A 14559-nucleotide genomic window follows, 5' to 3' on the forward strand; every position below is an offset into this window, starting at 1 on the left:
CCCTACCTCACTGCAGTATCTAGCACCTGGAATAGCTCCAGGTACATGGTATAGGTTCTATAAACAATTTATTGGTTTGAGTGAATAAATATAAGAATGAATGATTTTTCTTACACCATAGTCAAGAATAGCATGTTTATTTGGTGCTACCCACTCTGATGGGGGTATTCATGCTCTGGCAGGATAATGTTAGTGACTCAGGGAGTATACTTGAAAATTCTAAAATTATAGTTTAGGCAAATGCTTCATGCCTTAAAAATTCCATTCACTAATAATTTTAAAGAAAAAGGACAGTGGCTATGCGTATAGCCTAGTGAGTACTACGTAAGAATGATGGTGGCCAGGTTTCAGTGGAAAAGAAATCTATCCTTCCCTTTATGTTTAAAGCACTGTAATTATCCCAGTTGCTTTGAAGCCAGTGAAAGGTGAGAAATAAATATTTTAGAAGCACATTTAATGAAAGGCATAAACAAATCCTCCCAACAAACAAAAAGAGTGTATATCCACCTGTTCTGAAAAAAACTGGAAGCCCTTGTCCTCACGAATGCATTCATAGGTTTCTCCAAGGACCGGATTGAATGGTTTGCTCCCAGCTCGGAAGTAGCTGGACGCATATGCTGATATGGCAAAGGCCGCCACATACACCTAAGGACAAGAAGGAGAGAACTACGTCATTTCTGAGTCACCGAGAACTTTATTTTTCACAAAGAAATAAAACCTTTTTCTCTTTCCACGGCTTTAGTCAAAGATTTGTCTTTGGTTAAACACCACCAACCCAACATAGGTTTAGGATTGTAGTTTATATAATGTTTGTTTGGGTCTGGAGACAACTAACCAAACATTTTTAAACCGTCCATTTATTGTGATGCCTGAAAGTTGGGAGATGCTATCAACGTAATGATACTGTGAGGATGGACTATGCTGTTTTTTGAACTGTAAAGCTCAGAAAAGTACCTTTAAGCCTGACCTTATCTGAGAATCCTGATATGGTACTAAGGCTTTAGCAGAAGAGAGGGAAAGCATGTTTTTAAAAAGCCATATTTGCCCCTAAATTGAGAGATGACTATCATAAGCTGAGCTATTTGCAATTTGATCTTAACAGAAACCTAAAACTCAGTGTGACCGAAGAAAATCTGTGAGAGTCATTTCCTAAGCCTGGGAAACAAGACATTAAAATTATTCTTTTCTGGGAGGGAGAAAAGAATGTTTAAAAAAAAAAAGGAAGGACTGTTTTATGTGAACAAAATCTCTTAATGGCCCCCACTGTGAGATTCTCAGCATTTTTATCCATTCCCTGTTGAAGGCACCACCAAAGAGACAAATTACCCCCCCCTTTTTTGCTAAAAAGTTAAATCTAAGTAGTCATAGCCAAGTTTTCTCTCTAATGTTGGATAGTAACAATCTCAACCTTTCTTCTTCCCAGCACATTTCATGAAACTTCTTATACTGAAGAAGGGCTTTCACAAGCCCATATTGAAGAAGTGCCTTTCATAAATATTTACTAGTCATACACGTATGACCTTCCTCGTTAGCCTTTTGCAAAATTTCTGGTGTTTCCTGAAATAGGTCCCACCTTGCCACCTCAGGTCTCAGGAGGCTCTAGAGCAGCTGGGTGGCTTTATGAGAATCGGTGCACCACACTGGAGCCAGTCCCATCTGTGACTGCCTATTCTTGAAACCTGGGTCTCTGCCCCTCCCTCTGCTTCCCATATGTTTGTGACACGCCGGATATGGAAGGCTGACTCAATCCTGAACTGCCTTCGCAACTTAAAATACAACCAAACTGATAAGAGGACCTTATGATGCTGGGGGTGGGAGGGAGAAAGTGCGGGGCAGGAAAAGAAAGGCCTCTCCTTTTGGGTTGGTGACATGAGAGACAGTCTGCGCAGGAGCACGCTGACCTGCAGTGCAGTGGACAAAATCCCAGGGAAAGGCCCCTGCTCAGTGGTTGTGCTGGGGACGTGAAGCCTCTCCTCAAACTTCTGCTGAGCGCCGATTATACCAATCAATCAGCCGAATAGCCTAAGGGGCTCTAAACTGCTGCAAGACTGAAACATCTTTAAGAATAGTTTCACCCTCCAGGTGGATGGTTTCCTTTAAAGAGCTGTCCACAAACGTTGACTTCTAACACTTGCCTTCGAAGCTGTTTGCCTCTCTCTCTTTTATTTCCCCACAAGCAAAAATTCTCTGGGGAAAAGTAACCAAGAAGAGTTTTTAAAAATACAGCTTGTTTTTCTCTCCTACCCTGACTATCATCTGTACCAAGGAAGAAAGTCTCTTTGATGGCGAAGGCCCTGGAGACTGCGTAGGATGACTGTGGGATCTCTCTGAGCAGGCCCCTCACATTCCACCTTACCCTTCAAATCCCCAAAGGAAGGATCTTCTAATGAGAGTTAAGACTCCAGAATGCTTAGGATTTAGGAAAGAATGGCATCCTCTATCAAGGGGAGGGTGTGGGCCTGGTTAGGTCTGTGAGGTCAAGGGTGCATTCCTATCCCAATTTAGCCAATCAGTGAACGCCCAGGAAGGAATTTGCATATGGGGACACTAGATTGCATACAATGACCTTATTGCTCATCATGTAACTTATCAAGAGGCATAAAGAGATACAGACAGCCAGGTTCCAAGAATAAAGTCAGGCACAGTCATAAAAAGGACTGATTTGCCCCTAGTTGTAACCCCCGGGACTGTCTGTCTTCCCCATCCCCACAAGACAGGGGAGCAAGAGGGAGACTTGGTAGCACCTTTGAAAGCCGAGGATCTGTGACTGAAGATAGAAGGTGAATTTTTCTAGGATGAGTTTTGTTTTGTTTTTTGAACTTACTCATTAAAATCAGAGAGAGGAAAAAAGAGAATCTTTCTGATGTGAAAACCTCCTCTGTGAACTATATTTTCCAAAAACCTAGGAGCTGATGGGACAAATCCAGAAATAAACAAAAACATTCTCAAGGGAAATTTACCCTGGAGGATAAAAACAGCTCCAGAAATTAAATTCTGTCCACCCAGGGGTAGCAAAAATAAACACGCAGACAGCCCGGAAGATGTTTTCCAGCAAGGCATGTGAGGACAATCAGATGGAAGGCTCTGGAGAAAGAAAAGCACAAACCACAGACCCAACCACCTCAGGCTTCAGCTGCCAGAGAAGCCCTCCATCCCCAGGGCAAATCCTGACAAGGGAACCAGCAGAGGAGAACCAGACAGCTCTGAGAAATGACCCTATCTCAGGAGCAATCAAAAGGAAACCGGAGGGGATAAGAGCTATCTTTCAGCTCTGCCTGTTTTAGCTCTGGTGGACCCACGTGAATGGCCTCGTGGCTCAGGGACGAAGGTTGGGCGGTGACCTTGGAAGGTGAGTCCTCACCATTCTCTCCAGGGGGTTTGGAATCTGTGCGGCCTTGTCCAGAAGCTCACTGTACTCCAGCTCCTCGCAGAGCCTCTGCAGCGTGTTCAGGGGCTCGTTCAACTCCACCGGCATGGCCACCTTGGACAGGTCCTTCCCTATGTTATTCCTCAGGATGTTCCACAGGCTGATGTTACTGGTGTTGGGGCCCGGGGCCGGCAAGCAAGTTCTTCTCTTGGACTTTGCCTCCCCACCACCTTCAAGAACGAGCCCTGAAAGAAAGCCACCTGGTTGTCTCTACAAAGCTTTTGATTTTATTCCATTATTTTTTAAAAATCTATGACTAAAAACCTTACCTAGCAAGTACTCAATTTTTAATTTTTTTTTTGAGTCTGATTTTTTTGCCCCAGTAGAGTGACATAGCATTATAGGTCACAGCAACCTCAAACTCCTGGGCTCAAGTGATTCTCTTGCTTCAGCTCCCCCATGTAGCTGGAACTACAGGCACCCACCACAACACCCGGGTATTTTCAGAGATGGAGTCTGGCTCTGTCTCAGCTTGTCTTGAACCTGTAAGCTCAGGCAATCCACCTGCCTTGGCCTCCTAGAGTGCTGTAGTTATAGGCATGAGCCATCACACCTGGCCAAAGTATTCAATTTTATTATTATACTCAGGTATTCAATCATATGACTGGAAGCCAGAAAATAAATAAAAGCATTTTGAGTATTTAAATATCAAAAGTTGGCTCAGTGCCTATAGCTCAGTGGTTAGGGCACCAGCCACATATACCTGGGCTGGTGGGTTCCAACCTGGCCCTGGCCTCCTAAACAATGAGAACTACAACAGCAGTAACAAAAAATAGCCAAGCATTGTGGTGGGTTCCTGTAGTCTCGGTTACTTGGGAGGCTGAGACAAGGGAATTGCTTAAGCCCAAGAGTTTGAAGTTGCTGTGAGCTATAACAGCACAGCACTCCACCAAGGGCAACCTAGTGAGACTCTGTCTCAAAAGAATAAGAAAAAATAAAAATAAATAAAGAAATATCAAAAGTTACATGTACTAAAACTCATGGACTTCATTGATAGGGAGGCTCTTAAGTTCCTACTCAAGCTAGTTCCTTATGCTCACATACACTTAGAATAAAATTAGAAATTAGGTTTCTATCCCTACAGCAGGTTACTGAATATAAAAGCTTATACATTAACCTTTAAAAATACCTTCAAAATCTAATTTTAAAATGTTTTTATAGGAAAATTATATAGGAAATAATAGTAATTCATTATTCCACCACCCCCAAACTGCAGCCATTTATAGTTTAGAATATCTTCACTTAGTGTTTTCATCATTCGTATTATTCATACTGTATGAATTTTTCACGTTCTACTTATTCAGCTAACAAATTCCATGTTATTTAAAATTCTCCTAAAACATCCTTTTTGTTGTTGTTTATTTTTTGTTTTTGGAGACAGAATCTCATTTCTTTGTTGCCCAGGCTGGAATGTAATAGCATCATCATAGGTCACTGAAACTTCAAATTCCTGGGCTCAAGTGGAGCCTCAAATTCCTGCCTCAGCCTCCCTGAGTAGCTGGGACTACCAGCATGTGCCCCTATGACCGGCTAGTTTTCTCTCTCTCTCTCTCTTTCTCTCTCTCCAGAATCTTGCTCTAGCTGGTTTTAAACTTCTAACTTCAAGAGATCCTTCCACCTTGGCCTCCCAGAGTACTAAGATTACAGGCTTGAGTCACTGTGCCTAACCCTAAAACATTGTCAATGACTGTAAAAATATTCCATGTTGTTGGCATGCCATAATTTACTGAATCATTCACGTACTGTTGGACTCATAGGTCTGCTTCAATGTTTCGTGATACAAAACCAAAGCGACAAAAATCCAGTGGTGAATATTCATAATTTAAATATGTGCCTGTAGCTCTGATTATTTTCTTAGGATACAAAGAAGTGCTATTACTATGTCAACAACTATGAATGTTTTTAGACTTTCAATGCATATGATCTGGCTGCTTTTCAAAAAGGCTAAACCAATTTTCCCATTTAGGGGTAACATATGTGAGTATTGATTTTCTGAGGCATTTCTAGGCTTGTCATTGTTTTACATTTTTGTCACACTGTCAGGTAGGCAGCATTATCTCCTTGTTTTAATTTTACAAATTTTTTAAATTCAAAACTTCAAAAATTTCTAATATGGCTTGAAGTACTTTCTTCTTTGGAATATTTTTTCTTAGCTGAATTGTCTGCTTTCCTATTTATGCATTAAAACTCCAATCTTTTGTTTTCAAATTTATCTTACAATTTAATCCCCATTTGACATTTACCTTTAAATTTGGCCCATGGAATTTTTTAATGAATGAAACACATACATTTTGTGTAACTCTATCAATCTTTTCCTTTGTTTCATGCTCTAAAATTCTTTTCCCATGCCAAATATGCCTATATTCAAATGAAATCTTTTACATTGCACCAATATATTTTAATGGTACATATTTATTTATTAGACATAAATATTTAACATTTACTCATTATAAAGTCAGTCACTCTGAACAGAAAGGCTGAATAGATGAATAGACAATATGAAAATGCTGTGATGCTATGCAATCTTGGCTTAATCCAGGCAGTCAATTAATTTTTGAATTTGTTTTAATTGCTTAGTATGGGTAAAGTCTAACCTAGGTAAGTAGTTGTAGATGGTAGTTGCTTTTTTCTTAATGACAATTGTTTTTTTTAAAAAATAGTTTCCATGTAGTCTCAAAATAATTTCTTCGATTTCAAAAATCTAAATTTTGAAAGAATACTTCTGTACCACCAATACTACTAGCAGCTATCACACATCTTGCTCCTGCTTGTCTTCTAAGCATTCTGCATGTATTATTCACATTTACTCTTTACAACTACCTCTTGAGGCATACAGTAGTAGTAGCCCCATTTTACAGATGAAGAAAATGAGACAAAGAGAAGTAAGTTGTCCTAGATCCCACAGCCAGTGAGTAGCAGAACTGGGTTTAACTGACCAAGCCTGGTCCATGAATCCATATTCTTTACCACTTAACTTCCTCATAGCACTGAGCAAAGTAACAGTTCCTAATATGTACTCAGTGAGATTTGGGGGAAGACATTGATAGGAAATATTCTAAAAGCTCACATTTACTCAGAGAAATTCTAGAATAACAGTGTATCAAGACCTTGATCCTATCCTTTTTCCTACTGTAGCAAAATGGTTCTATGAGATATAATGATAACTTCCACATCCTATCTCTACAGGCTAGTATTGAAGTTTAGAAATATGATCCCCCTTCTTGGAGAATTTCTGTGACAAAATGGAGGACACCCATTTCTAGTATTCAAATACTGACAAAGAAGGCTGGGTTTTGCCCAGTGCTTGTTTAAGCTAAGGCAACCTCAGCCAGGAAAACAGTTGTGGAATAAGACAGAACTAGCCCTAAGCTCTCATCCAGGCTGTGGTCAACTCAGTGCAGTCATGGTCTCAGGTTCTGGATCACGTCCCCTGTTTTCAGTTTTGACCTCTGAACCCTTCATTCACTCCCTGCTCCCTGTGGCTCCTGTTCTATGGTCTCAAGAGATGAAGGACTCCAGCATCTGTTGTTCTTCCTCATCTATGGTGGGAGCACTGGGTTAGTGTGTACATTTTTTGACAAGTAAGTAATGTTCCTTCGTTTCTTTTTCCATTTGCCTCCTTGTTTTTCTAGAAAAACATGTAGTTCATGAGCTTGTTTGTTAAAGGCCTTCTCTACTGAGCCCACTGGTTCTTAGACTTTTCCACCAAGAAGTTCACCTCCCCAGAAATATTTGAAATGAACACAGTGTGATGATCATCTCACATCTAATAGGTATGATACTGAAGGGATGATCTTTCAGAGTGTAGCAGAATCATCTGGGTTTTTTTCTTCATATATTGTAGCTCCCGAGGAGCAGGTCTTTAGCATTCAAATAATAGGTCTTCATCATAGTCCACACATACATATTGAGATAGGGAACACTAAAATATCAAAAAGGTACCTGATATGGCACTTGCCCTCTATGTAGATATAAAAACAGTGCTTTAAGTATCCAAAGCATGGTGGCAAATCCAGAGACCCCTAGGGACAATGAGTACTAAGACTGGAATATTAGATGCTACAAGGACTTGTGCAGAAAACCGTCCAGCTGAGCATATTCTTTTTAAGGGCATTTCCTTTCTAAACAGGCTTTGTCACTGAAGTTCTAACTAGGGCTGTTTGAGGGGCCATCTAGATAACTCAGGTACTCTACAGTTCAAACTAGCAACATGAAAGACCCTTCCTGTCCATCATTTTCCCTCTGAGGATCAACCAGTAATAAAGTGACATCTTAGGATAGTTTGAAGGGTCCCTACTTCTAGGAGGTACCAGTTAGTTACTTTAAAATGTCTTATCTTGAAGAATTTGAAGATAACTTACTTCTTAGACAAGACATTTTATTAGATGTAGAAAACCTATCAAATTCCTAAACTATAAAACCCCAAGATATCCAAGGCAAAAAGCTATATTCTAATATCTCTGCAGAGAGAATAAAAGGGTTATCTCTTGTATTATTTTTTGATGTTTATATGATAATTGGTGCATCTTGACTTTATAAAATAAATATTTGCATGAACAGACAAATTTATTTGAATTGATTTGAATGAATACATCTTTCACACATGAGTGCTGTCTCCTCACCTGGATTATAAAATCCTGGGAGTAGGGATCGTGTCTTAATTTTCCTATGTAGTGCTTCTTATAAGTCTCTGCTTGCAGGTACTCTACACCAGTGACCTTGAACAATATGGGTTTGACCCATGTGGGTCCACTTATGCTCAGATTTTCTCCACTCTGCCACCCTGAAAACAGCCAGACCTACCCTTCCTCTTTCTCCTCAGCCTACTCAACACGAAGATAACAAAGATGACCTTTACAATGATCCATTTTTGCTTAATGAAGACTAAATAGATTTTCTCTTCCTTATGATTTTCTTAAGATTTTTTTCTTCTAGCTTACTTTAAGAATACAATATATAATACGTACACAAAATATGTGTCAATCAACTGTTTATGTTATTGGTAAGGCTTCTGGTCAACAGAACGATATTAGTAGTTAAGTCTCTGAGAAGTGAAAATTTATAGGTAAATTTTTCTTTCTTTCTTTTCTTTTTTCTTTTTTTTCTCTTGTTTTTTGAGACAGAGTCTTGCTCTGTTACCAGGGCTAGAGTGCCATGGCCTCAACCTACCTAACAGCAAACCTCAAACTTCTGAACTCAAGTGATCCTGCTGCCTTAGCTTCCCCAGTAGCTGGGACTATAGGCGCGTGCCACTATGCCTGGCTAATTTTGCTAATTTTTTTAGTAGATATGGGTTCTTGCTTTTGTTAAGGTTGGTCTTGAACTCATGAACTCAAGCAAACCTTCCTCCTCAGTTTGCCAGAGTGCTTGGATCATAGGCGTGAGCCACCATGCCTGGCCCTATAAGCAAATTTCTGATAGCAAGAGGTGTTGGTACCTTAACCCCCACATTATTTAAGGGCCAACTGTATATGCTTATTAGTATTCTGTGAAAATCCAAACTTTTCAGACTTTAAATAATGTAAATCTTACCCAGGGTCTGTCTTTCATTATCTAAATCATTACTGAGATTGTCTAAGGAAAGATTATCACTTATATCACTGACGTAGGAATCATCATCAGAAATCTACGGGAAAGAAGAAACAAATAAATCAGAGTAAGAGTAAACAACCTTTGTCATAAAATCCTTATTCCAAATGAGCAAACATTTTGAGTCCCACATTACAAAGCTATAAAAATATATTTGAATGCTATTTTCATAGAGGTATCTCACCAAACTGCCTCGGTTTTCGCAGAAAATCCCTGTTGTTAAAATTCTTATACATTCTTGATTAGCTCTTGCAAGGAGAACAAGTAAACAATATTTTTGTTACTATAAAAATTCTTAGTGATTCGGACGGTATTTTCAGAATCTGTTCGTGTTTAAATAGGAGGTACAATTTATCTTTGAACTACTTGTGAAAACAGAATCTTCTGTGGGAATTAATACATAAGATTACTACTCCATGAAGGGGTAAAATTGTTAGTGCACATACACAGCAATGTTACCTTCCTATTCAGGAAAGTATGGTTTTTATGTATTAACCAAAAATAAATTATTATATTATATCTTATAAATTAATGTAGGTCAAATTCCATGTTAAAAAAAGGCATAGGATGCTAATGTTTTCTCTGTAGTAGAAATATTACATCATTAAATAGGTAGAAGTCAAAATTACTAACCCTTACTCGAAAAGAAGTGAAACAAATCAAGTAACAGAAACAAGAAAATATTCAACACCTTCTACTTTTACAACTACTCTTCTTCTAACACAGCGGTTCTCAACCTGGGGGTTGCAACCCCTTTGTAACAATGAAAATACATCACAGCATTAGGAAGGTTGAGAACCACTGTTCTAACATACTATATCATCTGGATCCTTTTGGGTGATTTATGAGGGGACTCTCAGAATATAACGATGGAAAGAGGTCACTGAGGTTAATGTTTCTAAATGCAAATAATTACTCAACAGGTTAATAAAGCAACAAAAGGGATTTTTGAGGCACCTCACTGAAAACAGAGCTCAAACCTCATTTTCTGAAGAGCTTGGAGATAACAGAACTTCCTGAGCGTCAAAAAACTCTGAGAGGGAGTCAGTGATGGAGAGTCTACTTTCATTGGAAAGCTGATGGACCAGAGCTCGGTTTTCATCTCCGGAATTTTCCTATGGGAAGAACAAAAACAAAAATACGTACATACTCCAGAAACAGTCTTAAGCAAAGCAAAATAAATAAAAGATTTAGTTGCATAACACATGAGGTCACAGGCCCATGCAAACGAGCAACTCAAAGCACAGGTCAGCTCCAGTGCTGGGGAGAAGCAAGGCTCCCACAAAACAACGGGGACATGAAGTTCTCCCCGAAATGGGAACCTACTTACAGGCACTATGACTGTTCACCCACATGCAACAAATTGCAAAGCAATAAACAACCGCCAAGGTGATGACTTGTTCCGTTTACGGGGGGAAAATTCCAGTGCTCTCTGAATCACATCCTCTTATTCTCTGCCACTGCTGAATGTTTCTTTTCATCCTAAAATTTGCTCTGAATTACACTCAGTGTATGTCCTTGCACGCCTGCTTCAGACCAACATCGCTTTCTTCTGCCCCCCTGGTCTCTCAGAGCCCTACATGCTGCTTTTGAGGCACCCCTTGACAAGTAAACGGTGTTTTGGTCCAGAAGTGGCCCTGGTGGCAGGTCATTCATTATTCATACACGAAATGACATAAATTCTCTTTGTCTCTCTCCACCCACAATGACTCTTCAAGAGAAGGAAATCCCTAATCTTCCTTATAGGCCTTTGTACCAACAATACAAAAAAGTATCACTATTTTCTTATCTGGCCTGGCCCTCCATTCTCCACCCCATTGTGCGGACTCTCCCTCTTGGGAGGACCTATATGCTTTGGGGAGGATTTTCTATTACTTGCAAGTGAAAATTCAGCTCAATTCAATAAATTGACAAAAAGGTTTGTAGAGTCCTGAGCTGGCAATGAAGGGATAAAACAGTAAGATGAGGTTTCTACCCAGAATGAGTGGTGTGGAGAATGTGCCCCGATGCACGGCAGCCCCAGACTGTGGACCAGACAGCGTGCTGCACAGGCAGAGAAGGGGAGATTGGCTCTGAATAGGGGGCTTTGGTATGAAGGGAGGATCACAGAGGTGACACCCAAGGAAAAGGAACAGATTCAGGACAAGATGGTTCAATCTGTTTGAATCAGAGGACATTGCTCCCCTGAGTTTTCCCACTCCTCATCTCTTCTTTCACTGGGCTGGTAAAGGAATTATGTATCTGTTCTCCATCATGTATCTGTTAAGCAAGTCCCAGAATAATATGGGGGACAAAAGTTAAGGCAGATTATTACATTTCACTAAGAAATTGTATGATTTCAGCATACTCAGTCTTCTAAACTTAAGTTATACTCACGTAAGGGGTTACTATGACAGAACCACAGATTTTCATAAATAATCAAGGGCAAGTGTCCGTTTATGAAGTGTCTCAGGAACACACTGAAATACACACACAGCATCTGCTTCCTAAATAAGACATCTGCCCCAGGTATTCAGGATCCCACCCATCTCAATACTCGTGCAGCCTTCTGAAAAGCAAGCTGCTCTTCTCCCCTACCCAAGAGATCACTTTAGAATCTTTAAGTGTCACAAGTGGCATCATCCAGGAAAAGGTCTCTTTTCTCAAAAGAGCCAGGCACAAAGATAGTGAATTGGAAGACAGTGTAGTGAATAGGCCCTTTAATGCTCATTTCAACAACAGAATCCTCCTGTGGCCTTGGTGTGCTCCTGCCACTAACATGCTCATGATTTATTTACTCATCCTCTCATTAATTTATAACTAGTCACTGCTATTCTCTCTATAGCTTTCCCCTCCCGGAATGGTGGGTCAGAAGGATCTCCTGACTGACCAACACCAAAAATAAATAATATTCGCTGTCACGGTGTCCCAAACACCACAGAACCTCATTTGTTAAACTATTAACCTCTTTTTGCTTCATTTAATCATTTCCCCTCGTTTTTGTAACCCACGAGTGGTTGTTTGTTGTTTACATTCCAAAAGGTTAAACAAAGAGACTGGGAGGGAAGAGAACTCTCATAATCCTATCACATTGAAACAACCACTTTAGTAAGCATTTTGACACATGTCTCTCCAAACCTTTCTATGTGTGCAGCTTTGTTTTGTTCTGAAATAATGGTAATCATACTATTTGCATATATGTAATTTTATAAGCTCTTTCCAAACAACACCAAAATAGATTTTTCAAAATTAAGATGTGTTTTGAGGATAAAAGAAATATGTATTCAAAATAAAAAATACTAAAAAATGTAAGTAAAATGGGGCGGCGCCTGTGGCTCAGTGGGTAGGGCACTGGCCCCATAAACCAAGGGTATAGGGTTCAGGCCCAGCCCCAGCCAAACTGCAACAACAACAAAAAAATAGCCGGGTGTTGTGGCGGGCGCCTGTGGTCCCCGCTGCTCGGGAGGCTGAGGCAAGGGAATCACCTGAGCCCAGGAGTTGGAGGTTGCTGTGAGCTGTGTGACCCCACGACACTCTACTGAGGGCGATAGAGTGAGACTCTGTCTCTACAAAAAAAAAAAAAAGTAAATAAAATGTAAGGATTAATTCAAGTTCCATTCCCTAGATATGGCCACTGTTAACCTAGTAGTCTACATAGAATTTTTTTGCATGAAGATATTTGGGTATAGATTTTTTTTTTAAATATGAAAAACCAGGTTCAAACTGTACCCAGGTTACATATTATCTGTTACATGCACTTAACATGATATTAATGTTTCCCTAGACCATTAAAATTCTTTAAGATAATGAACTCAATTGATAGATAGTTGATTATTCATATGTGTCATCGGGTAACAATTCCCTTTTGTTAGGGATTCCCTTTTTCCCTTAATTAGAAATTAAGGGTGTTTCCAAATTTGCAAAGATGGTGTGAGGATGTTTATAAATATGCCTTTGTTTTGTCTTGTTATTTCTTAGAATCAATTTTCAGAAGCAGAATTATTAAAAACATTCAAGGCAAAATATATATTACTTCATCACATCAACAAGGAATAACCCCCATTTTCTCTACATCTCTATATTAAGGACCCTGAATAGCCCAATTCGTACAATTTTTTGTGCTAATCTAATTGTTTTAATTTCATCAGGGTGAACATTTTTTTTCCTTTTTAAGAAACAAATTGGAGAGATGTTAATCTCAGGAGAGGCTGGAGGATTCAAGGGACCTTCCTCTGTATATTTTTGTACTTTCTTGTGAATTTATAAGTATTGCAAAATAAAAAGTAGAAAACAGCTCTCCTACAACTATCTGTATTAGGGTCTGTTTATTTGTTTTGTGAGTTATACCCTTTATCCATTTAGTTCTTGAGGTCCTAAGTTACTGGATATTATTTGTTTATTGTTTACATATTTAAAACATTACCACTGATTTAGCATTAACGAAGTTTGACATTTTCACTGAAAATATTTTCCCCAGTATATTATCTGCCTTCTAATTTTTTCATACACGCCATTTTTTCCTAAAAAAGAATATAGTCAAATCTAGTCAACATTCCTTTCATAGTTTCCTTGATTGCCCCCCCAATGTAGAAAATTCTCCCTACTCTAGCAGTTTGATATTTAGATGAATATTTTTCAGTCTGAATTTTTTTTTTATTTCAGAAGATTACATGTTTTTTTACATACTTTGTTACTGCACAGATTGCGTCAAAGTTATTCGGTGAAGCATGCCCTTCACTCAGATAGCGTGCATTGTACCCAATAGGTCGGAATTTACCCATCTCCTTTTTCCGCTTTCCCCAGCTCGACTTTCACAGAGATTGACCTCCAAATGCTCGCTTAACTGTTGGGTTGTTTCTCCCTTCTTGTGACATTGCACTTAGCAAAATGGGTTCCAGTTCCCTCCAGGTTGTCCAAAAAGATTCCAGATGATCTTTTTTATGGCTGAGCAGTACTCCCTAGCATGATAAATCACATTTTATTAATCGATTCATGTATTGGTGGGCTCTAGAGTTGTTTCCGTGTCTTTGCGAATGTGAATTGTGTTCTGTTTGAATTTTTATATTTAACTTGAATTCACTGGTGACTCACTTTAGCTTGCAAAGTAGAAAGATTTCAGCCGCTTCTAAATTGCTTTGAGCTGCACCAACCTAATTTGCTGAGCAAGCTTTCTCTTTCCCATTGGTTTTTGATGCCTTTTCCACCCTATAAAATGGCGCTTGTGCCGGAGATAGTTATTCTGTTCTATTTTTACACCATCGTGTAACAACTAGAGCATCATTGAGTGTTATTTTAACAACTAGAGCATCAATGAGTGTTTTAATTTCTGGCTTAGTATATCTATCCTCATTATATAGGAGCGTGATGCTATTGAGGAAACAAGTATTTTGGCCTCCTTAGATGTTAACTCTCAGCTCCGTCTCTTATAAGATGTGTATGAGTGAAGTTATTTAACCTCTCTGGGCTTCGGTTTCCTTGTCTCTACAATGAAATCACCACCTGCCTCACAGAATAATGGTTAGGATGTGTGAGATGATGCATTCACATGCATATGGGGCATAGCA

The 14559-nt window shown here is 39.3% G+C and overlaps 1 protein-coding gene across 2 annotated transcripts in view; it reads right to left on the reverse strand.

The window, feature by feature from the left end:
• Positions 1-14559, reverse strand: part of OSBPL3 (oxysterol binding protein like 3) — a 179264-nt gene that overhangs the window by 33575 nt on the left and 131130 nt on the right. For both annotated transcript variants that reach the window (XM_003788512.3, XM_023512478.1), the window contains 4 exons: positions 9997-10131; positions 8960-9053; positions 3362-3612; positions 508-645 (listed from right to left, as the gene is read on the reverse strand). In XM_003788512.3, the coding sequence (XP_003788560.1) occupies positions 508-645; positions 3362-3612; positions 8960-9053; positions 9997-10131 (618 nt within the window). The remainder of the gene's footprint in view (positions 1-507; positions 646-3361; positions 3613-8959; positions 9054-9996; positions 10132-14559) is intronic.

Source organism: Otolemur garnettii, unplaced genomic scaffold (genome assembly GCF_000181295.1).
Source record: "Otolemur garnettii isolate 467f Iridium unplaced genomic scaffold, OtoGar3 scaffold00028, whole genome shotgun sequence".
NCBI classification, from domain to species: domain Eukaryota; kingdom Metazoa; phylum Chordata; class Mammalia; order Primates; family Galagidae; genus Otolemur; species Otolemur garnettii.